Below are 24415 nucleotides of genomic sequence, written 5' to 3'. Positions count from 1 at the left end.
TAGTTATAATGGGTAAATAGAAACTTACAAGCTCTTCCGCAGGCTTTTGCAAATGCGTGGGCTTGGTAAGCAGCTGCGGGGCCTCATGGCTCCGGACAGTCCTCTGAGTCCCAAAGTCTAGATCCCTCGCATCAGTATGGATCCAATCAGGAGACAGAAACGATGCCAGTCTTTTGGATAGAGAAAATTTAATATGAAGAATTCTTACCTAGGCATTGTTATGGGTTGAATTGTGTGCACCTAAAATTCACATGTTGAATCCTAATCCCGAGTATCTAAGATGGTGACCTTATTTGGAAATAGAATTTTTGTGGATGCAATTAGTTAAGAAGAGCTCAGACTTGAGTGGGGTGGACCCTAATCTGATAAGACTGACATCCTTATGAGAAGGGGATGCCGGGGCACAGTCAGCACGGGGCAAACGCCCCGTGAAAATGAAGGTAGCGACGGGGCGATGCACCTACGAGCCAGGGAACACCTAGACCATCGGCAACCTCCAGAAGCCAGGGGCCAGGCGTGGGGCAGGTTCTCCCTCGCAGTGAGGAACCAGCCCCACTGACAACTGGGCGTGGATTTCCAGCCTCCAGAGCTGCCAGACAGTAAGTCCCTGCTGTGTAAGACCCCTGGCCTGGGGAGCTTTGTTACAACAGCTCTGGCAAACGAAGAGATTGCGGTGAATCTTCCACTCGTTAACTGAAAGGGCAGAAAGAAAGCAGGAAGAAGTTGCAGAGGCAAGTGCGGAGTGCATTGACCACCCAGGGCTGGGGAGCGGCAGAAAGAGGACGGGCACGCGAGACGGGCCCACGGAGCCCAAACTCAGGCGCGGGAGGCAGCGATGCTGCCGGGTGGCAGAGGGGACCTGAGGGTCTGACTCTGCCTCCACCCGCCCTGCAGGCTCCTTCTGCCCCCCATTTCGGCAGAGTCTAGAGAGAGGAGCTGGCCGTGCAGAAATGGGCTTCCAGAGCCCTAGCCTCGCACAGAGGGGACTTGAAGCTGAGGGACAAAAATGCATTAATAACGTATCCCTCCGAGTGCTTTTTGTTGCCGTGCAGAATAATTAGAGCCTGCATGTTCCACCTGTCTAACTTAGATGTTCATCGTAGATACTCAGACAACTGTCTAATTTATCTCAGCTTCCCTCACAGCATAAGACACTGTCTTTTTTTTTTTATAGTGGTTCTCCACAAAGGTTTAAGTGAATAAATGAATGAAGGGGAAAGGAGGGAGGAAAGAGGGCGAAAGGGAAAGAATGGAGAGAGGACCGGGAAGGAAAAGCTATGAGGAGCTGGGAACAGCCTGTTCCACGAGGGCCCTGTAACTCGATGAGCTGACCCAGGAACGCAAGGGGCAGGCGCACAGCGGCGGAGGAGAGGCTGTTAGGAGGGTTACATCAGGAGAGCAGCAGGTCTGTCTGCCCCTGGCCAGCACGCCGACGGTTGGACGGGGTGCCAGGGTTCTAATACTGGATTTATTACACACTCGCTGAGCGACCTTAGACAAACCACTTAACTCAACCCTAGAGATAATGTCACGAGGTCCTCAGTTTGTAAAATGATCGCTGGTCCCTTGTCTCCACGATCACTGCCATGGTGGTAATGCATCTGTGGCCAGGAGGCGCGTCAGCTGGTGACAGACAGGAGGGGACTCACATTTTCCGTTTTCATGGCGATTCTTTCCTGGCCAAGCCCGATGTGCGTACACTGAGCTTCGGCTGTGGGACCCAGGGGAATGCACATGACGGGCTTAACTACTGCCGGTTTTGTCTTTTGCAAAACCTAGGGAATGGGGCCTACTGACAGCTTTTAAATTTTCATGCCAGAAATGATATCACGATAGTGCTATCAACACATCTCTTGCATGGGACAGGAACAACACACCAGCCTCCTTGGTGCACAGAGGATGCTGCCGGCTTGTTGACTGCCTGGGAGTCTACAGGGAAGAATAGAAGTCTCTTGGGGACCCGGATAAAATGCATTTTCTCAAGTGATCTTTCTTCAGATCTAAAGCCCTCCCTGCATAGAGAGTTTATAAACCGGACAAACTCCAAAGTCCATTTATAGATGCATAAATTCAATCAGAATGGAAATCTAACCTTTGATAATAACCAATATTGAACAGTCTTACTATACAGAATAATATAATCCTGTATAATATAATAAAATATGATGTCTTTTTATTTAATAATGAAGAGGGGAAACGCTAGAGCTTCTTGTAAGGTGTTTGTCCCAAAGCTAACGGCTACGTTGCATGCAGGAAATGGCTGTCGGCCCAGCTAGTGAACCCTGGCGTTGCTCGGGGTGGGGGGCGCAGGCGGCCATGGATGCAGTTAGGGGCTGAATCACGCCCCCATTCGTATGTGGAAGCCCTAACCTTCAGAACATCACGGTGCCACTGTGTTTGGAGATAAGGCCTTCAAAGGGGCGATTAAGCTAAAATGAGGCCTTAGCAGGGACCTTAATTGATCTGATTGGTGAGCCGACAGCAAGAGGAAAGGTGGGTTCACCGAAAGCCCCCAAGGATCTGCACGCACAGAGGAAAGGCCACGTGGACATAGCCCAGATGCCTGCGGGCTGAGGACAGTGGCCTGCAGGAGCCAACCCGCCAACAGCTTGCCCTTGGACTTTTAGCCTCTGGAACTGTGAGAAAATAAATGTCTGTTACTGAAGACCCCAGTCTGGGGTACTGAGTTTCAGCTGCCCCAGTAGACAAAGAGACGTGCAGGGTTCCGTCGGGCTCTTCTGAACTTGCTTCTACCCGAAGCAGCATCTGAGAAGGGCAGCCATCGACAAGGGCTGTGGAAACCCTCTTTCTTCCAAAGAGCGACTGTAACCATCCACCCGTGAAGTCTGGCGCACACCCACTAGGAACCCGGAATGCGCTAAACTCCTCCGTAGGACGTATTTTGTGGGCATACATTTGTCAGTAGTTTTTTTTAAGGGTAATATCTCACAGGTTAGGCTTTTATCTCTAACAGTATAAATGGTTGAGGGCTAATATGAAGTTAGGGCAGATAAAACACCATTTGGTCTAAATTTCAAACATTTTTGGAAGCATCAAACGCAAATGTCCCATTTAGCATTTTCACTTCTTCCATCCCACACAAATAATTTCCTTTGAGAGTTTTGTTAGGAAATCATGCTTGGATTGCTCAGATCTGAGAAATGTATTATCATTTCTAAACTAGTATCTCATGTCCACTCTGGTTGTTACTGTCAGTGGTTATTGGGAAGAATATGTGAAGTAAATTCATAAATGAGCATTGCATATGCATTCACGGAGACCTGGTTCTTTGGAAAAGAGATGCTACTGTAACCATAATTGAATATAATTAAGTTTACATTATAATTTAACCAATACTGCTTGTTAGAGTATCAATTTCAAAATGCACAGCTATAATAAAAATCATAAAAAAGAAACAAAAATTAATAATTCTTATAAAACTGTTGTATTTTTTCTCATAAGCCCATTTCTACTCTGTTTCACATTACATTAATAACATTTAATATTTATGTGACAATAGTGCCCAAGCCTGCAATCATATTATTTGAAATATGGATAAAAATTATTAAGTTATTGAAATATTAATAAAAATAACAGTGAAATTCAACCAAGTTGATTTGAGGCGTTCTTATTTCCTGTTTTCTTCACAGTGAGAGGGTGACATGCTCTCCGCCCCTCTTTAGCCCCATATACTCATTTCCTGGTGAAATTCCATCATGCAGGGATAGAAAAGTCTTGAAGTTGAATTAGATGCACCAATTATTGGCATTATTTGGAGACAAGTTTGCCTCAGAGCCTCTCAAATGATAGCACGTCTTGGAGTTATTCGCGCTTGCTGTTGGAAAACAAGAGGGAATGAAGTTATTTCACAGTTTTGGAACTAAGGGTTAAGGTGAATGTCTGGGATGTGGTAGCTTCCCTTCCTGTAAGTTTGATAAACTCTGGGAAAGACTTCCTGCTACTGGCGTGAATGCCTCCAGACCCAGAGTTGCTGGGCTGGGAGAGGAGGGGGTCAGGGGGTTGAGGCCCCGACCGGAGTTTTCCTGAAGGAGGCACCCCTTCCTTATAAAGACGAAACACTGTTCTGACTTGCGCCAGGAGGGGGAAATGGCACTGAAAGCAACAGGAAATCAGTGTTGAGAAGAACAGCAACAGACCACAGGCATCTTAGATTTTCTGTGAGGACCATAACAGTTACAGACTCAAAGAGTTAAAATATAACCCTTAAACATGCCTGTGATGTCCTTATAGCATAAGTTCTTATCAGAGGTCTGCACAGTGCTTGGCAAACAAGACGTTCTACCTTTTAAACAAATAATTCATTAGGTAATTAAATTCAAGTTGAGATTACTCTAATTAAATATACACTGCTGTTGAATCATAATTTCTATGTGGCCTAGTTAAAGATGAACAATCTCTTGTTCCACTATAAAAAAAAAGCTTTAAAAGAATTCTCCAGCGCTGGGAGAACAGATTTGCAGCACTCCACAGAGGTCGTTTCAAGAAGGAAGAGACTGTAAACACATCACGGGGAGAAGAGGGTGTCTCATGTCCAGACATTCCAGAATAAGCGGGTCTTTAAGGCTCTTGGTTAGGGTTAGCAGAACCCGGCAGGAAGTCACATGTGCAGGGACAAGCAGCCAGGTGAGGCAGCCCTGCTGGCAAGGCCCCACGTGGAAGGCAGTCCGGAGGCCAGCGCTGGCCCAAAGACCGAAGGACCTGAGGAAAATGAAGAGTCACTTTGTCCCCTACGCTGTGCTCTGCCCAGCCCCCTGGAATGGCATTGGGAGTCACAGCCACCAAGGTGCTCTCTGGGGGCGCAGGAGTCCCTGCTGGCTTTGATCTGTGCCTTTTGAGAGAGCTGACAGTCGGCTGCATGGCAGCCCCACTTTCATTTGTCAGACACAGGCTTGCTAGTGTACCGTAGCAGGCAGCTACACCTGTACTGCAAGAATTTACATCGCCTTGCTTCGGGATGGCATTGATTTGGGACGGGTGAAATGCAAACACAAACTAATTAAAAACTGCATAATGGAGCCCTACAGGAACAAGGCAGAAAAACAAATAAATACAAGTGCAGCTGGCAGGGCGATTGTGCTTCTGCCCCCGAGCAACCGTCTGGTGACATCAAATTATACACCCTGAAAACCCTCGCACTGTTGCTGTTGGTCGTATCGGAGGCATAATGGAAACGATCTGGTTAATTAAGGGGTGGTTTATAAAATATTTACGGGTGTGCACACGCATGTAATTCACTTCCTTTGACACTCAGGGACGGCGTCATAGCGGCACTAATGGCCGGGCCACTTCGGTCCACTCATCCGCCCTGCGCGGGTGGGATACTCAGGCCCCTGTCGGGAGCCCGCCCGCAGGGGCGGGGAGGGGAGCGCAATCCTCCTTCCAAGGAGGCCTTGGCTTTCGGATCCCTGCAGGGCACCGCCCTGAGCGTCGGACGGTCCTGTGTCCTTCGCTCCTGGCGTTTCCTTCCGGGCTTGCCCGGAGTCGCTCACTCGTGGGATCCCGCGCCGACTCCACTAGTCCGGGCAGGAGAGCTCCGCGGGCCGCCTAGTCCCCCCGCAGCCCTGCGCCCTGGGGAGCTCTCTGTGTGCTACTTTCGGCCCCGGGTCACCAGAGGCGGTCGCGCCCTGCTAGGAGTGGCGAGCAAGCGCTGGCCGGGCACCCAGGGGTCGGGGCTTGGGAGCCATGGGGTCGTCACAGCCGGAACCATCCGGGTTCCTGATTTGGCGCCTTGGTTGCAGCTGCGCGCCCCCGCGCGCATCTCCGCCGCCAGGGACGGTCTAACCCTTGCGTCGCTGTTGCGGAGCAAGGTGGCTTCCCAGGTCCTGGGGGAGGAAGACGCGCAGCCTAATGAGTATTTAACAAGACTCATAAATCAGGGCGCACGTGTGGGCGGAGGACCCGGCGAGGGGTGGCACTGTGCTGGCCAGGTGAAGCCCCCAGGCCCGCCGCCGAGCCGTGGCCCAGAATAGCAGCCCTGCCATCGGTGGAGCAGAGAATGGCCACTTGGAAAGGCAGGCGACGAAGGCCACGCGCCGCCGACTGCTTCCCCGTGACGGGTCTGCGTCGCCCGGTCCTGGGCGCCAAAGGCTGGTCCCAAAGGTGGCTCTGGGGGTGAGGCGGTCGCCTGGAGCTGCCTCCTCTTCATCCGAGAAGCCCGGACAGCAGAGCTTGACATGAGTGAAGAATTATTTCCCAAGCAATAAAGCTGTAAATGAGCACGCTGTTAGTTTAATCTCTTCCTCAGGTAGATACGCCCCAGGGCGGGGGTGGGGAGGCCGCTCACACTAACGTTGCCGAGGGGTTGGGGAGAGAAAAGGGGAACTTGGTCTTTTTCACTGAAGACAGTGCCCTCCCATCTAGGGAACTGCCGAGTAATTAGTAACAAAAATAACAATGAGCCAGTAAGCTTTCCGTCAAACCTTAAACCTGCTTAAAAATCGACCTGGCTGCACCGCGCGCCTTGTTCTCGAATGTCGCGGCCCCCCGCCCCCGGGGCCCTTATCCGAGCCCGCCCCGCCCTGCGGCGCCTCCTCGGATCCGCGCTCCGCGTGCCCGCGGCTGCAAGGCGAAGCCTAGTCCATCCCAGACCCGGGCGCCACCAGCCGCCCGCCGCCTCCGAGCTGACCGGCGAGCTAGGCCAACTGCCTGGGGTCCAGGGCGCACTGGCGCTCCTGTCCTGAGCCTCCCAGACCGGGTGGGGACGCGCGCCAGGCGGAGCTCCGGTCCTCCCGCGCAGCGACCCCTAGGTCTGGCTCCACGTGGATCCTTGGCTCCGTCTCCGGCACAGTGACGACCAGGAGACGACCGAGTGGGGTCTGCTCAGGCCTAGGACGGCCTCCTGTGGCGCGGCTGGGCCTCTCTGAGCCACACCCTTGCGAGGCAGGGACGGTGGCTGAGGGTGTGACGATCTCTCCTGGCTGTCTATCCAGCACAGCGCAACTGTGGCCGTCGGTTTTCGGTTTTCAATGGCCAAGGAGATGGAGCTACTCTGGTGCCTGAGAGACCCTGCAGGACCCGGGTGACCCCTCCACTCTGCCTGGCACTCCAGCAGCCACCAGAGGGATGGTCTGGGACTCCAGAGAGGCTGAGTCGGCCCCTCCAGGACAAAGTCAGGACTTTCTTTAAAGGATATTCAAGTCAGGCCCAAGGATTCCAGACAGCAGGCCATGGAGCTCTGGGCCTCACTCAACCATGTGATGCTAAGAAAGAGGGGTGGCGGCTGCAAGATGAAACTCTCCCCCAACTCCTCCATGAGCCCTGGGTCCCTCTCCGCCCTCCCCCTCTCCAATGAGATGCTGGGCTGGCATTTTTTTCTCCCCCTGTCTCCCTCTCTCAGTTACTTCCTGGTGTTCTAGGTGCAAGTTTTTTGGTTAAGGGCCAAGGAGAAAGAAGACAGGAGGTGAGTCAGGGCCTGCCAGGCTCTGCTAGGACCTTCTAGAACTGACGTTTAGCCCAAGGGACTCAGCTGCACCCTCAGGTGCAGCCTTTTGTACGCAGAGCCCAGGTGTCCCAGGCTGTGCGGGAGGGAGTGGGCTTTGGTGCATCAGCAAAGTACACAGGCTTTGGTAGTGCCACTTCCTGGGGACTGCATAGTCCTCTGGAGGGGCTCACAGGGAAGTTTCCAGGTGGGGCCCAGTCAGGTGCCCCCCCCACCTCCTGGGTGTCTTCAGGAGCCTTCCCTCTTTTCATGCCCCCAGTGGAGGTGACACAGCCAGGACACAGAAGGGAGGCACTGCCAGCTGGCAAGACAGCCTTTTCTTCCCCAGCCTGCCTGCCCACAAGGTGACAGCTACAGGGTGACCCCAGCTGGGATGCCCTGAGACCTGAAGATGGGGTGGGCACTTGTGCTAAGTGGGTGGGAAGGAGGTAAGCAAGCAAGCAATCAATCAGTGCAGCTGAATCCTGAGACTGAGAAACGTCTCTCAACTTAGATTCCACCTCATTCTCCAGGTCACACAAGAGGGCTGATCTCACCTGTATTTACCTGTCACACTGAAATGTGACGCTGGAGTTTGCTAAACAGGATGGTGGCAGGGCTGGCCCATTTCTCACACAGTGACTCACCTGCAAAGGTTGGGTCGAAGAGAGGGGCTGCGAATCGGAGATCTATCTTGGGGTTAGAAGACGTTCAGGGGTGGGCTGAGGAACAGTAAGAGGTGCAGTGGGGGACTTCCCAGAGTTGGAGTGGACAATGCCCACCCAGGACCCCCAGAATCAAAGCAGAAAAGGAGCCCTGGAAGTTGCAAGGGGGTTCTGGAGTGTGTGGGGGCCGGCTGGGGTGGGCAGCATGAATAGGAAGGAAATCTGACTCACAGCAGAGAAATCCAGCCCGATTTAGGAGCTGGTAATTAGTAATTACTGTTATGGGCATTATTGTTGCTAATTATAGGTGATGTCTCAGTGTTTGTCCTCGGGCTCAGAAAACGGGGCCTCCCTGCGCCTGCAGGAGTCCCAGGCCTGGAGGTTCTGCATTGATGCAGGGCAAAGAAGGGGTGGAGGCCCAGCCAGTGTCCAGGGTAACGGTGGCTCAGGTCGCCAGCAGCACGGCATGCCAGGGTCCAGAGGTAGCATTCACACCATAGCCCCAACAGGGCCTAGGCTAAGGCCAACTGCAGAGTCTGCTGCTGAAACTCCTGCGGTGTCCAGCTCCAGGGACTGCAGTGGCTGGAGGGCTCTCCTGGCCCAGGCCACTGCATAGTAGGTGGCGCCCACAGCGTCCCCGGGGTCCTGGGTGGGTACCTGTGCACCCTATCCTCCCAAGTGAGGGCGACGCACAGTGGCCTGACAGAGCTGTCCAGGCGCGGGCAGGCCGGGAGGATAGTGCACACGGCGTCCCCTCCCAGGAACGCTGGGGCCAGGCCTGCAGCGACCCAGAGGCAGCCCCAAGCGCGCCGCGCCCGACCGCGTCAGCGGGCTCTTTCAGCGAGGATGAGGATGGAGAGGGGAGATGGAGGGAGAAAAGGGAAGCGGGGCAGCGGGGCCAAGTGGCCGCCCTGCCTCCTGCCTGTCGGCTACACCGCCTCGGGTCCGCGCGCTCCAGACAAGTTTACTTCCTGCGTCTGCACACCTAGTGGACAAACCAGCGCGTCTAGCCAAGCTGACTTCCCCCATCTCTGGGGGCGTGGGGGGATGTTTCCCTCCGGCTGCAACGGTGCTTAATCAGCGAAAAAAGGCTCCTCCCCTCCCCGCCGAAGCTCCTCTCCCCTCCCCCCAAGAACCCACCGCCAGTGACTGCGTCCGTCGGTTCCCCCAAGCAACTCAGCGGGCTTGCCCTTTTTCAAAGTTTTCACAATCAGAAAAGCCCGCAGAGCGCAGCCGCTTCCCGCTTCTCCAAGTGCAGCGAGGCCAGGCATTGCCAGACGATCGGTTAATACCTAGTGGGGACCACCGGGACGCGCGCCTCGCATCGGGGTGTCACGCCACGCTGATCTAGTGGTGCACGGCGAGCGTCCCGGTGCACTTCTGCCGAAGATGTCCCGAGGAGGCCAAGGCAGCCCCAGTCTCGGAGGAGAGGCCTCTCCGCGCGGGCTGTCATCAGCACCCAGGCCGCCGGCCCCTTCCCGCTGCCCAAACGGCAGAAAAGCAGGCACCGAGTTGTTTTTGTAGAAAAGGGGACACACCTCGGCTGCGAAACTGCAACCCCGGTGTCAGACAGCTGTAAACCCGTGTCGACAGGTTGTCAGACAGCCATGAGGGCTGGTCGGGAAGCAGCCCGCGGCCTCCGGGCCCGCACCGGGCGCCCGGCCGCGCGCGCCGACCGCGGGAGGAGTTGGCCGGGCCGGCGCGGGGCACCACGTGCTCGCCGGGAGGGGCGGGAGCGGCCGGCTCCGGCAGGCGGGAGCCAGAGAGGGGGCGGGAGGGGAGCCAGGGGCGGGGCCTGCGCTCAAGGGGATGCCAATCAAAGCATCAACTTCAAATTGTGTCTGAAAGCCCCGCCGCCGAGCGGAGGGCCGCCGCCGCAGTCGGCGCGCGATCGCGGATCCGGGCGCAGCCGGGAGCCGGGCGCCAGCGAGCACCGGGCGGAGGAGCAGCGACCGGCCCCCACCTCCCGGCCGGCCCCAGCGCGCCCGGCCGCCCGGCCGCCCCCCAACCCCCAACGCCGGTCCCCTCCGATCCCCGCTCCGGCCAGCCTCCGCCTCCCTCTCCCGCCCCTTTAATACTTGCCCGCCGCCGCCGCCGCCGCCGCCGCGGAGTCCGCGGACATGTCCTTCCCGCAGCTGGGCTACCCGCAGTACCTGAGCGCCGCGGGGCCCGGCGCCTACGGCAGCGAGCGCCCGGGGGTGCTGGCTGCAGCCGCGGCTGCTGCAGCTGCCGCCTCGTCGGGCCGGCCAGGGGCGGCGGAGCTGGGCGCTGGCGCGGGAGCGGCCGCCGTCACCTCGGTGCTGGGCATGTACGCGGCGGCGGGACCCTATGCGGGTGCGCCCAACTACAGCGCCTTCCTGCCCTACGCCGCCGACCTCAGCCTCTTCTCGCAGATGGTGAGTGTGCCCGGCCTCCCCGCGCCCGCCTCGCCTCCACTGCCTCTCCTCTCTGTCTCAGGCGCCCAGGGCGAGCGTGGCGAGGGTGGCGGGCGCGCGGGCGGGAGAGGTGACGGGTGCAGAAGGCTCCGGACGAGGAGCGGGAAAGGTCCTGCAGGCAGGTCCCAGGCGGCAAGGCCATGCTCCGGTAACACAGGGGCGCGGAGAGGCCCCTCCTGAGACGCCTGGGCCGTCTTGGCCTGGGAAAGCGGAAGGCCCGAGCCAGAAAAGGGGTGGTGGCGGGAGTTGAGAGAAGCCCCAGGAGCAGGCCTGAGACTTGCTGCCTGCGCTGGAGGTCGGGGACAAACTCGCCCGGACCGGCCAGGGCGCCAGAGCAGGCCCGGGGGCTCCGGCAGCTCCGCCGGGTCCAGCAGGACTCGCCTTCCTGGCGGCGGATCCCGCTCGAGTAGCTCTTCAGCTCTTGGACCGGGTAGGGAAGGCTCGATTTTCTCCCTCTTTGGCAGAACTGAGATAGTTGTGTGCGAGTTTGCCAGAGGGGACTCTTTAAAGCCTAGTCGTTAGTCAAAATAATCCTAACAATAGATCGGACGGATAGAGAGAGCTCTTAATGGCGTGTGTGCGAATTTGAGATTAAACAAAATTAAGTTGAAATAATTTGGGGCGTCTGAAATGGTGTTTGCTTTTACTTTCGTAAGTTGCCAAAGTTTTCATTTCATTTGCACCTAAAGAAAAGCACTTTTCTTCCCGAGTTACATAATGGAGGATTAAAGAAAACAGTGTCCCTTGGCTTAAAATAAATGGTGTCCTCTTAGTCTCCCGTCCCAGGGAGGGTGTGAGTGCGGGGGTGGGGGGGCGGTGCACATTTAATTCTCCGCAGGGGCACTGGCCTGTCTGTGGGTCCAAATGATCCATTTTCCTTGGTCTGACTTCGAGGTCCCGGCGTAAACTCCGGGCTGCGGGGAACTGAGCTGCGGGCGCGGGAGGCCGGGCCGCAGCCCCCGCCGGCGTTACTGCGCTGGGGTAACGCAATCTCCAGGCACCCCCAATTCTCCCCACTCCCTGCAGGAGAGACTGGAACTAAATACTCGCCAGCTCTGTGGGAGCAACGAACCAGGCGTGTTTTTCTGTAACTTTTCTTGCAGTTTTTTAAAGAAAGCCTATTTCTCTGAAAGCGCGCGGCCGCCTTTTGGGTCTGCGGTGGAGAAAGATCAGCCCCATTTTGTTCTGGCAGCCGGGACGCCGGGCAGCGACGGGAGATTTACAAGGTGTCCTTTCAAAAAGAATTCCCAGTAGAGACGAGGCTGAAATGTCCTCTTTACAGCTGCAAACATAATAATTAGAAAGCGCAAGATACGTTTCACAACGAATAGGCAAAAAACGAATCTGCCCACAGAAACCTTGTCTCTGTGGCCACAATTGCCAAACTAGTCAAAGAAATCTTCTGTACAACTTCCTCCGAGTCCGGAGTTCCCTTTGCTGCATGGCAACTCGACTGTTCTTACGTGGAGGATGATATTTTTTTACAGAAATTTTGAATACAGATGTGTGCCATTTGAGAGCCGGCTCTGTTTGGGGTGAGGGAGGCTGCTGGCGCGGGTGTGCGCCATTGTGGCGAGGTGAGCGAGGCTTGTTTTTTGGGTTTTTTTTTTTGTTTTCTTTTTTAACTATGGGGCTAATACGTAAAAATCCTTCCCAAAAGGTGTGTGTGTATTTCCTCCAGTTCTCCTGCCTGTTCTTGGAAAATAAGCCTAAATCCAAACCCGGATTCTAGGCCTAGGTTTCCCAGCCATTATGATTGGGTGTTTGAAAGTCAAAAGATAAAATTGTGAGTGAATATCTGTCTGGGCAATTTATGGTAATAATGAGGCCTAATGAGGTTGTTAGAAAGATAAAATGTTATTTACCAAAAAACCTGATGGGATAATTTGACTTGCTGTGTTTTACTACTGATGATAAAAAGAATATTGATTGCAAATAAATCAGAGCCTCTAAATGCCTGCAAACAGTTTGTGTTTGCTCGCTGCAGATCAAAGTCAAACTTAAGAGATAAAGTAACTGAGAAGAGGCCTAGGAAACTGAACCGGTTCCCCTCTTTGCAGTCGGCTGCCTCTGGCCTTCTCGTTAATATTTTACAGGATAAGCCCTCCTTTTGTATTTAAAAAAACAAATGGTGTTTTTGTTATTATTTTTGGTGTTGGCTAAGATTAAAATTTTAAATTAGCTGTCACCACTGCAGACCTTTAAGTGTGGGTGAACCATTATATGCAGATTAATTTGGGAGGTAAAAGGAGTGTGCTTTCGTTTTAAACTATTGGGGGATTTGTACCCAAGAAAGCCAGGGATGGATTATTTTCATCCGCCTCCCCACTCAAGGGCAAAGGGAGGAAGCTTAGGCTCTTGGTTTTTTATGCTTCGAGCAAGACACTGTCTTATCAGTCCAGTTAAAAGGTTTTCCTCTCTAGCTAGTGTAAGATACACTTGGAAATTTGGGCTGCTTGAGCTACCGGTGGTGAGGACTGAGGACAACCCTGGGAAATGCTAGGGGACCACTGCTCCCGTTGTGCTCTTCTGGAGAGGCACGGTTTCTGGAACTTTTCTAGAGTGACAAAATAATCTCCAAGATCAGCGAAAGAACAGTTCCTGGAGTCCGCTCTGGTTCGCCCCACTCTTCCCCCAGCAGTGGATTGGGGGCCCTTCCTGCTCTAGTGAGCTCAGCAGGGCCCCACGGAAGGCCTGGGAGTGACCCAGTGGATGGGGCGCCTGGGGGCCCCTCAAGCCTTTCAGAGGGGCTGCCCTGATTTTCCCAGCTTCCGGGATTCCTCTCACTCCCTCTCTCTTTCTCTCTCTCCATCCCTCTCCTCTCTCTCCTGGCTGGTTCTGCCCTGTGGCTGCAGGGCTCACAGTATGAACTCAAGGACAACCCCGGGGTGCACCCCGCCACCTTTGCAGCCCACACAGCGCCAGCTTACTACCCCTATGGCCAGTTCCAGTACGGGGATCCTGGGCGGCCCAAGAATGCCACTCGAGAGAGCACGAGCACGCTCAAGGCCTGGCTGAACGAGCACCGCAAGAACCCCTACCCCACCAAGGGCGAGAAGATCATGCTGGCCATCATCACCAAGATGACCCTCACGCAGGTGTCCACCTGGTTCGCCAACGCGCGCCGGCGCCTCAAGAAGGAGAACAAGGTGACGTGGGGCGCACGCAGCAAGGACCAGGAGGACGGAGCCCTCTTTGGCAGCGACACAGAGGGCGATCCTGAGAAGGCCGAGGACGATGAGGAGATCGACCTGGAGAGCATTGATATCGACAAGATCGACGAGCATGATGGTGACCAGAGCAACGAGGACGACGAGGACAAGGCCGAGGCGCCCCACGCGCCCGCCACCCCTACCGCCCTCACCCGGGACCAGGGCTCGCCTCTGGCGGCCACCGACGTGCTCAAGCCCCAAGACTCGCCTTTGGGCCTGGCCAAGGAGGTCCCAGAGCCCGGCAGCACGCGCCTGCTGAGCCCCGGCGCTGCAGCGGGCGGCCTGCAGGGTGCGCCGCACAGCAAGCCCAAGATCTGGTCGCTGGCTGAGACGGCCACCAGCCCCGACGGCGCTCCCAAGGCTTCGCCGCCCCCGCCCGCGGGCCACCCGGGCGCGCACGGGCCTTCCGCTGGCACGCCGCTGCAACACCCCGCCTTCCTGCCCAGCCATGGACTGTACACCTGCCACATCGGCAAGTTCTCCAACTGGACCAACGGCGCATTCCTGGCACAGGGCTCGCTGCTCAATATGCGCTCCTTCCTGGGCGTTGGCGCGCCCCATGCGGCGCCCCACGGCCAGCACCTTCCAGCACCTCCACCGCCGCAGCCACCGGTCGCCGTAGCGGCGGGGGTGCTCCACGGAGACAAGGCTTCGGTCCGCAACAGCCCCACGCTCCCAGGTACAGCTCCAGGGAGCTGCGTCCACTTGGATCCCAGCTGGGAATACGGAGGCCTGGCCAGGCGGGGGAGAGGGGTAGCAAGGCCGGGGGCTGGCGCCAAGCATTGGCCTCTAAGCCCAGGGCCAAGTTTCATCTTGTCTGAATTGGGAGATTTGGAGAGCGAGGCCAAGGCCTAGGGCTCTCCCAAGAGAGCTGGGCTACACTCAAGGGGCTGGAGGGGGGGCGAGGGGGGAACGTTTCTCCCTATTACCCTGCAGAGCGGCAGGCGGGAGTGGGCGGGGAGCAGGCCTGCGCACCTGTGCGCCTCCTCCCACCGGCTCCCTGTCCTAACGCTCTGCCTCTTCCGATTCCTCCAGAGAGAGACCTCGTCCCCAGGCCGGATTCGCCCGCACAGCAGTCAAAGTCGCCCTTCCAGCCCGTACGCGACAAGTGAGTGCTGTTTGCTTTCGCCACAGGGGAGGGGTTGGGTGGAGGAAGTCGGGCCCCTGGGGGAGCGAGGCCGGGCGGCGGCGGGGGTTGTGCAGTCATTATTGGAGGGGCGCTACCGCCAGCCTGGACGCTCGGTGAGCTGCAGAGGCCTGAGATTCTTCTGAGCCGGGAGCCGGGCTGGCTGGCGACCCCAGCCCAGCGCTCCGCTGGCAGGACCCGCGACGCGGGAGCAGCTTCCATGTACTCACAGAGCTTCTGTCTTCCTGTCTTGCTGTTTCCCTGCAGCTCGCTGGCCCCGCAGGAGGGAGCGCCTCGGATCCTAGCAGCCCTCCCGTCAGCCTGATTGAGGGTCTTTTACTTTGCGGGGGGAGGGGGGAGGAGTTGGGGAGGGAGGGAACGAGGGAGGAATTAAGACAAATATTTCAGACCTGTGTAAAGGACAAATATGACAACGACGTCAACGACTCCCATCCATCGCTTTCCGCAGAAAGGGGCTCCTTTGGCCAAGCTCGCGTCCAGGCGCAGGCCTTTGCGGCTCGCGGCTCGGGATGGCTGTGATTATCCGGTTCGGTAAACGCCCCCACGTGCGTGTTTCTTTCTTTTTTTTTTTTTTCCCTTTCTGTATATAGAGTGATCTCAGATTGTAAATAGCGCGTCAGCGAACTTGTCTAAATCATATATTTTTGTCTAATAAACTGAATGAAATGAAGCTCCCCGCTCCTGCTGCTCTGTGTGTGGCCAGGCGCGTGGGGGTGGGGTGGGGGGAGGGGTGCGTGTACCCCATCCTGGAACCCTGCGCAGGGCCCAAGGGCTTGTCTTGGGGAGAGAGGCTTCTCAAAGAGAGACTTCAGAGTGTGTTTTCACGCAAAAGGCCACTGTTTAAGTACTTTTGGTTGGTTGGTTGTTGCTGAATTTGTTAATATTGTCACTTGGGTAGTTTCTCGTAGCCAATTTAATTCTTTCCAAAGCTTATACAAACATCTGGCACGTGCCTTTCTCAGGATATAAGTAAGTTCAATTTTAGGCAGTTTATAAAACGATTTTTTTAAGGTGGGCAAAAATGGAAAAAGAAAATAGAAAGAGTTTCAATTCACAACCCTAAAGGAAAACTTGGGATTCGAAATCAATTTATAACTAGTTGTCTCAACAGTGCATCGTGGCGCCGGGTCGTTTTCTGGGTAGAGTGTGGAAATAATGGAGTAGGAAATAGTGCTTTGGATGTGTTTTTTAGTTACTTGGTTAAATCTAACGTGGAAAAATTGGAAGGCATTTTTAAAGTCCCCGGTTGGGCGGACAGGGGTGCGGTGCGGGGATTCTCCAGGCGTGTGAACGAGGGGATGCATCTTCGGTAGGGGGGAAAGAAGGAGGGGAGGGGGGGGCTTGGATCTTGCGGGAGGACTGAGTCCTCCGCCCTTCGACGCGCGCTCCCGGAGCGAGCCAGGAGCAAAAAAAGCCCCAGATGGCCGAGGCTGGGCTGTAGAGAAGGCAGCTGGAGCTAAGTTAGGGAACAATGAGGGACAGAGCTGGCCTAGGATGCGCGGGTGGGGAATGGCTTGGCTCGGGAGCCATGAGATCGCAGCGCAGAGCCGGGCCACCGGCCGCGTCGTTCAGAGCGGGGTGTGTGGCAGCAGCCGCATTGTGGAGAGGCTCTGCGGACCCCGCAGGAGCCCTCGGGGCGCAGACGACTGGAATTGGGGAAACCTGAGAAAGCAAACATTTGCAAAACTGCCAGCTAGGATGTGGGCTGCGGGGGAAACGGTTTTAGTGGGGACAAGGCCGAGTCCTAGATGTCGGACAGGACCCCCGCAACTACCCCTAACCGGGAGCTTCGGAGCCTCTCTCCCAAGCCTCTTGGAGACCCGCGGGCTCCCGGGCTGCGCGTGGGGACTGGGTGCGCGGCCGGCGGGCGGGGACGTCAGGGTGGGGGGCCTTTGCCAGCGTCTCCTGGAGAGGGCGAGGAGGCAGGCGTCTTGCCTGCCTCCCAGCACCCGCATCCTTCTCTAGCCCTGTGTCCCGTCCGTTTAGAGGGAAAGGCTTTCTCATGGCCCTTGAGGCTGCAGGAAAAGCTGCAGAGGAGGCTCCAAAGGTGCCGCCGAGGGCGAGTGGACTGTCGGCGTGTGGAAGCGCGCGCCGGGGAGCGGAGGGCGGGCGCGTGGGCCGGAGCCCGGGGAGGAGCCGGCTGCCGAGCCGAGTGGACCGGCCGGCGGGCTTGGCCGCGGCCGCCGGAGTAGCTTCGCGGTCTGAATGGACGTGCTCGCGGCGCCCTCTATGGTCCGGACGCGGAATGGGGCCGTGACCAGCGCCCATCCAGCTTCTGGGGTGTGGCGCAAATCTGGGGTGCTGGGCCTGGCGGCTCCCTGGGCACGAGCCTGGATTTGTAGCGGTGAGGTTTGTTCTGTGTCCCAGATGTGCACCCACTTGTCCCTTGTATGTGTGTTCTGGAGGGTGCCAGCCTGCCGAGTAGGCTACTGGCATTTGGTGGGAGGGAGTGGTCTCCGGGCTTTATGCCAGGTGTTTTATTGTCCAACAAGGGGCTTGCTAAACTAGAGAAGTGTTCCTCTTCTGTCCTCGATGCGTCCTCGACGCTAGGGCTTCGTGCGTCATCACAGTCCTGGGCTTCTCATTCCAGAGGTCCTGGAAAGGGGCCTTAGACTCCACTCTGACCACTGGGGCTCAATGAATTCTATGTCCCTAGGGAGACCACAACACTAAGGAGCCTTACCCAGCCACATCCTGCACCCTTCCGGGCACATATACGCTGCTCTGGAATCCCAAGTGTTTTGGGATATCCTTCCAGGTGACTGCTGGAAATAGCAGGTGGAATTCACGTGGACCCTGGAGTTCTCTGCCCTGGGCACGCTCATCTCTTTGTTTCCCTGAGTCACATAGGACGTCGGCATTTGCCGGCCACACACCTCCTATTTCCATTCTCCTTTTTTCCCTGTACAAGACATTTGGGCCTCCCTTCCCGTGGTTGCTGAGGTGGCTGGGCCAGCACTTGCACTGAATGCAGTGGCCTGGAGGTGAAGGGTCCGAATGCTCTCTCGAGAAGAACCAAGCTCCCATGCAAAGAAATCAGATGGCCAGCCTCAGAATTTCTCCAGCGAATAGCTAGAAATGACTTTAATTGAGCCTTGAAGAGCATTTTGTCCTTTGCGCACTATTCGTTTGCATCTTTCCAGGTTACTGCAGCCACCTAGATGTGCGGGGGCGGGGGGTGGGGAGCAGGAAGATCACTCCATGTGCCCGGTGTTTCACATCCTGAAATAATCTTGGGGGTGAACTTAGAAAATGCGGAAACCTCCCTTGTCTCTAAAACTTAAAGCCCTGTTAGTTCTGGAGAAACTTCCTGCCTGAGCAAAGGTGTTCCCTTTCTCCCGCTGCGTGGGGCAGTTTTGGAGGTGGCAGAAGCTCTGTGACCAGAAGGGAGGAGACTGATGTCCAGAAAGGGTAGGCTGAGGATGTCCACAGGACTGATGTTCTAGACACAGGTCCCCTGTCCGGAGGGGAAGCAGGACAGACACCCTGTGTGCCAAATGGAGGATTTGCCTCTATACTGAGCTTTTTTTGGAGATGTGTGTGTATGTGGGGACAGGAAACAAATCCAGTCCAGGGATCCTGTCAGCTCTAGCGCAGGTCAGCGTAGGTGACAGAGGAGGCATCAGAGGCGCAGCCCTTCTGCGTCAGTCCTGCCCCCACCCCTGCGGGCTGGAGGATTTGGGAGTGGGCGCCCCTGTGGCTGACCTGCTGGAGCCTCTGAAATCTCTGCTCCCACCACCCTGCTCTCCCTCCCCGATCAATTATATTCACCCGCACATCTGTCTCGCCTGCAATATGGAGAATTCATATTCATATCTCGGTTTTAGTGGTCTGACACTGATTAATGTAACATGCGCCTTGGCTCTGAGGGGCGCACCACCCGATGAATCATGCCCTATAAAGTTTCAGTCGTCCTTGTGGATGGGACTGTGGAGAGAGAGGGAGGGAGCCAGAAAGGCTGGAGGAGAGAGAGAACGGGGTACCCTGGGGCTGGCTTTTGGCCCCAGTGTGGACGGTGGAGCCATCCGCCCATCTAGGCATGGAGTAGGGGGCGGCGGTTTGTGGACATCGATTTGGGGACATTGAAACAAAGAAAGTGCTCTTGAAAGCGACAGGGCCCGGTTTGGTGGGGACGTGTTAGGGGTCAAAAAGGAGGGAAGGAAGCAAGGCGGGGACAGTGGCTGGCTGGTCGGTAAGAAGGCTGGGGCAGCGGCCTGCTTGCGGAGGGGCAGGGCTTCATTGTGCAGGTTGGGCATGCGGTAGGAACTTGCAAGGACAGGGAAACCTCCGGGGGTCTCTGGCCAATGCCTGCGCGACTTGGGCCACATCGCAGGATTGAGTACCACGTCTGGAGTCAGCTGGGCTCTAGGGCCTCCCAGAACAGGAGGGGGCGGCTTTGGGGTACAGGACACTGAGCAGAGGCCTGGTGGCCCTTCCACTTCTCTGGCCCCATGAAGAGTACTGCCATCTCGCTGGCCTCCAGGTGAGGCTGTGGCCTCAGGTGGGGTGGGCATGTGGGAGGAGGGGGAGGCCAGGGTGGGCAAATACAGTGTGGGAGGACGGGAAACAGAGCCGTGGACGGGGGCACTTTCTGGGTGTGGTGAGGAAGCCCACGCCTTGAGGGGTCCCGCATGCCCCGTGAGTGAGTGGGTTTGGGGGACCCCGAGATTGTGGAGGGAGCAGGCCCTCCCCTCAGGGCTTCCTGACGCTCGCCTACAGGGAAACTTCCTGGCCTCCAGCTGCGCCCTGGGGTGCAGGATGAATGGCCTCCAAGAAAAACCCGGGCAGCAATCCCTGGGCAGCTCAGTGGGGAGAAGACTTGCGGGGCTTCTCCAGCGCCCCACCGAGCCAGAGCCTCTAATTATGGCTCCCAGCTAACAGGCCTCCAAAGGTCATCCCGTGGGGACTGCTGGCGGCCTTTCCTACGAAGACTGGCGGCTGGAAGCAGAGCCCCTTCCCCAGCGATAACGAGGTCTGAGAATGGGCCCCCTTGGGGAGAGCGCAGGGGGCCGCGTACCCGGTGGCGAGGCCGGGCCCTCTCCTGCCAGCCCGGGCCCCAGGCCCGATACTTTTAGGGGCCCACGAAAATGCTTTAATTTATTTTCAAATGAAAAACAAGGTAACTTTTAGGTCGAAGAGAATGTATTCACATATTTTTATAATATCAACATATTCGTCTTTATACCAATGGAGTCGTAAAATATAATTTTTAACGTTTGTTTTCAATGGAGGAAAAGGTCCACGAAGGCAAAGTGCCTAAAGCCCGCGGAACGTCACCCCAGTGGCCTGGGACGCCGAAGGTCCCCTGATCTCCTGAGACTCTGGCCTTGGCCTAAGTGAGGAGGCAAAGAAAAAAGGTGTCCCTGACCCCAGGTGGTGCAGTGCCTCCGTAGCACAGCCCCACAGCAGGCCCCGCGGACAGGTAGGCCGCGGACAGGTAGGCCCCGCGGACAGGCAGGCCACTTCGCAGGAGCCGGGCTGCAGGCCTGAAGCGAGTCAGCCCACGTCCCTGACTCCCCGCTCCCTCCCGACCAGACCAGGTGCCCGCCTGAAGGAAAGGCGGGTCTCGGGTCTTCCCGGGACGGGAGGGGCAGAGGCCTGCAGTCACCGCCCTCCTCCCCTCGGGCGGGGCGCAAGTGGCCGTCCTCTCCGTGCCTGCTATTTGGCTTCAGAAGACCCAGCGGGTGTCTCTGATCCCCTAATCCATTTATCCACCCTCCCGAGCGCGCCGACTGGATGCAGGGACACAATGGCCGCGCTGCTCGGGGCCAGGGGCGGAGGAGCCCAGTGCGCCCAACTAGCGCCGCCGTCCCCGGCTCGGCCCCCAGCCGAGCCCACCGTCCACGCGGTCCGCTCGGTGGCACGACGCGGCGGGGGAGTAAGGCCAAGGCAGGTGAAATCTCCTAGACTGAGGGCTTTATTTTTAATTCCGAGTCCACTGTAAAGCTGCCCTTTCCGACAGGGAAGAAGCCCGCTCGATTTCCAGCGCTGCGGGTTTCAGATCGGTACGGGCGCCGGGGGAGGGGACTCTTCGGCGGCTCCCTAGAAGGTCACACTGGTGCCCCAGCCCTGAGAGTGGGGGTGACGACACGGGATTACCCGGACTGGTCACTTGCAGCCTTGGTGCGCTTTTCTCTGTCTTCTGCGTGCTGTTTGTGGCTGCCGTGGCCGCGCCGTTGCTGAATTTTAAACGTATGGTTAATTGCCAGTTCCTCGGGTAGCTGCAGCAATGTGAGAAAATATTAACTACATCTGCGAGATGGTGGGCAAGAGAAATTAAAAAGGTGTTCGCTGCACTGAATGTTAAAAAGATCTCACAATGAAGTGATTAACATTTTTATGAATAAAATTAATCACGCATTAGCTCTGCAGAGCAGTGCATCTGAAAGCCAAATGTGGCCCCAAAGCACCCTTTCTTGCACCCACGAACTGGAGGCTTCCTCGGCCCACAGCGAGCACTCGGCCTTTGGGAATTTTAGAGCATTTATATGGGGATAAGTTAATAATAGGTATCTAAATTTGAGGCTCCAAAAAAAAAAAAAACCCTCCAAAAAGACCACCTCCACCCTACCGATGCGCATACAAACACATGGCAAAACTGAAAAGCAATTGTCTTTTTTTTGTTTTTTTTCCTTTAGCAAACTCTCAATCAAAACGGACCATTTCCACCTCAGATCTGCACGTGGGAGCGTGTGGACCGGGGTCAGGGAGGGCGGCGGAGGGAGGTGATCCCAAGGCGGGTGGCTGCAATACCAAGTCTGGGGGTGGGGGTCTGACCCTCTGTGAGCCTCATCCTGGCTGGGACTGGAGGGCGGGCCTTCCGCATTATTAAAATTTCCCCTGTTCCAGATAATAGAGTGTGATTTCTCCTCTCTGCATCTCCCCTTCTGCTTCCTTTCTAATCTCTTGCCACTGTGGTTCTGGGATTACTCCAGCAGGCTGTACAAAGGGAGCCACGGCATCTGAAGTGTCACTCCACAGCTGTGGCAAAGGAGCGGCGTTTCCATTCTGTTGGTGCTCCCAGCTCGTGTGTGCAGCAGAAGGTGAAATCAAAGAGGCCCGTCTTCCTCAGTTCTGCACATTATTTTTCACCGCTGTGGCGAATCTCTCCGAGCTCCGTGAACCAATGAAACAACGGTCCCTGTTTGAGTTGATATATTAATATTTACTGAGGATTTGCAAGGTCGGGGCTAAATGTCAGCAGATTGCTGGGGCAGTCCTGTGGGGAATAATTAAACAAATCTCACAGCAGTTCAGCTTCCTAACATCTTTATTAATCTTTTTTCCCTACCCTCCTGAAAGAGTACATTGAAATATTGCTTTTGCAACCTTTGAGAAGATTCGGAATAAGTTTAATAATAAAACACTGTGTCGGCGACGTTTGCTCCTGACAGTTTCTTGGACCCTTCCCTGCCAGATGTTAGTGAGCAGGAAGGCTCTGATGTGTGAATTATCACCAAGCTGTTGTGATTCTCACCTGCCCCTCGATCGAATTTATCCTGACCAATTTGCCAAACACAATAATATTGTTCCTGTGATTTGATCCGCACACGGCTGTGCCTGCGCCGTCCACGCTGCGGAGCAGGGGCAGGGCGGGTTGCGGTTCCCGGGGCCTGCCTCCTTTAACGTGATTACCGCGTGCACTTCGGTACAAGTTCCACAATTCTCTTTAATAAGCTTCATAATTAGTGTTGGGATGCCTCATTACAAGTCATAGCCCGTAGCAGTCCTAGGCCAAACCGCCCTCTGCAATCTGATTTATTTTTTATCAGGCAGCAGGAGCTGTCTGGAGTTTTTGTTTGTATAATAGGGACCTGCATAAGGCCCCCAGTGTAAAAATACCACCAGGAAATTAATTGCTTCTGTGTGGATTCACCACAGATGTGTCCCGTTGATCAGAATAGTATATTTTTGACTTTGCTATCCTGCGGTGAGTTGTAAAAAAAATAAAATGAAAGCCAGGAATGCAAACATATTAGCATCCATATAGATTCCATGTGCGTAATTGAAAACACGGGGTTTAAAGGGAGGGTGTGCAGGGAAAGTTCAAGTTTCTGGTAAGACTTTTTCCTTCTTTTCCTCTGTCACATAGCTATTATTTATTTGTTTATATACACAGGTATTGATTTATTGCCTCTAAGTGGAATGTCCTCATGAAATGCACGGGGCTGGAATTTCAGTTGGTTTCTCACTGAAAGATCCTCTTACAATAAATATACTCCCAGGGGCTGTCGGATCCCGCCCGCCGAGCCTGACACCCAGGCCCTGCCAGCCTCAGCAGAGAAGGGCCGGTCTCACTCGCTCCTCCCCGCCATCCTGAAGGGAACGCGGGACGTTGGGTGTCAGGCCGTGTGGACGCTCCGAGGTCTATGTTGTGTGTGTGTTTCCCGTGCTACTGCGCCGTGCAGACCTTTACCGTACGCCCCTGCAGAGCTGCCTGGCTGCAGTACGGACACCTGCCCGAGCATCCCTGGTCTCCTTGCTGGACCACCTGACTGGCACCTACACTCTGGCGAGGGTGTGCATTACCCCTCCGACTCCAGACGTGTTAAGGATAGTTTTCGAATCGTGGCTCCTGACTTAGAATCGGTCACCTCGCTGTTCTGTTCCCAGCACTGAAGAGGTCAGGGCCGGCCATGCTGTGTGGGTGGGTCGTGGCCTGGCTGATGGTTCCCATTTCGTTCCCATTTTCCTCTGTTTGTTCTTTTTGCTCCAGGATCTTCAGCGGCTTCACTCTCCAAATTCTTCTCTTTTGAGGTCACTCCTGGTGGACAGTCTGGTTTCCTTGCCAGCACATTGTTGGGACGGGGTTGGCAAATCTAACCGCAGATAACTCAGCAGACAACATCTTGTTTATGGAAAAAAAAAAAAAACTAATGAGAAATGTAACAAGAATGACAGTGAAGGCTCTGAAATTGTGCAGCAGAATAAATCTGTGTAGCATAGAAAGGGGCACACTGCTCTGACTCCAAAGGCTGCTGAAGGAGCCTTAGGTATTTCTGCACCGTCACTGAGACTAATCGGACACTAGAACTTATCAGACCGGCTGTGTGGAGACCTACTGATGGAGGATTTTAGAGGTGCCTCTTAAAATTCCCTAACTGGCCATATGAGGACATTCTCATTAGCTCTAAACCTGAGCTGCCAGAGCTCACAGGTGGGCGAGAGCTCCCAGGACAGACATGTGCACGTCTTGCTGAGGACCAAGAGCCAGCCCTGGTGTGCACCCCCTCAGGAAATTCAGACGGGGGCCTCGGGCATGGTGGTCTCCTGCTTGGGTTCAGGGAGGCCAGGCAGTGGCTCAAGAGGAGCTGCCCGAGTTGTGGGGTGTGCGTGTGTGTGTGTGTGTGTGTGCGTGTGCGTGTGCATGTGTGAGAGACAGAGACAGAGACAGAGAACGCAAGAGTGGGAGCTCAGAGTTGGGGCATGGAGGAGGAGGAGGCCCAGAACTGGGTTTCTCCCTCTGGGTAATCTACCCTCTCTTCATCCTTTCTCCCAGGTACCCCCCCTCCCCCCTG

The 24415-nt window shown here is 55.8% G+C and overlaps 1 protein-coding gene across 1 annotated transcript; it reads left to right on the top strand.

Annotated features, from left to right (window-relative positions):
* Window positions 1–9977: 9977 nt before the first annotated feature.
* On the top strand, window positions 9978–15566 carry IRX1 (iroquois homeobox 1). The gene is made up of 4 exons (XM_012663729.1): window positions 9978–10499; window positions 13394–14429; window positions 14786–14858; window positions 15144–15566. Exons 1-4 carry the CDS (start codon window positions 10224–10226, stop codon window positions 15199–15201), a joined length of 1443 nt encoding a protein of 480 aa, XP_012519183.1. The 5' UTR covers window positions 9978–10223; the 3' UTR covers window positions 15202–15566.
* Window positions 15567–24415: the final 8849 nt, after the last annotated feature.

Source organism: Propithecus coquereli, unplaced genomic scaffold (genome assembly GCF_000956105.1).
Source record: "Propithecus coquereli isolate 6110/MARCELLA unplaced genomic scaffold, Pcoq_1.0 Scaffold829, whole genome shotgun sequence".
In the NCBI taxonomy this organism is placed as follows: domain Eukaryota; kingdom Metazoa; phylum Chordata; class Mammalia; order Primates; family Indriidae; genus Propithecus; species Propithecus coquereli.
The sequence above is the reverse complement of the archived record's forward strand: the minus strand, read 5'-3'. Positions and strand labels throughout refer to the sequence as shown.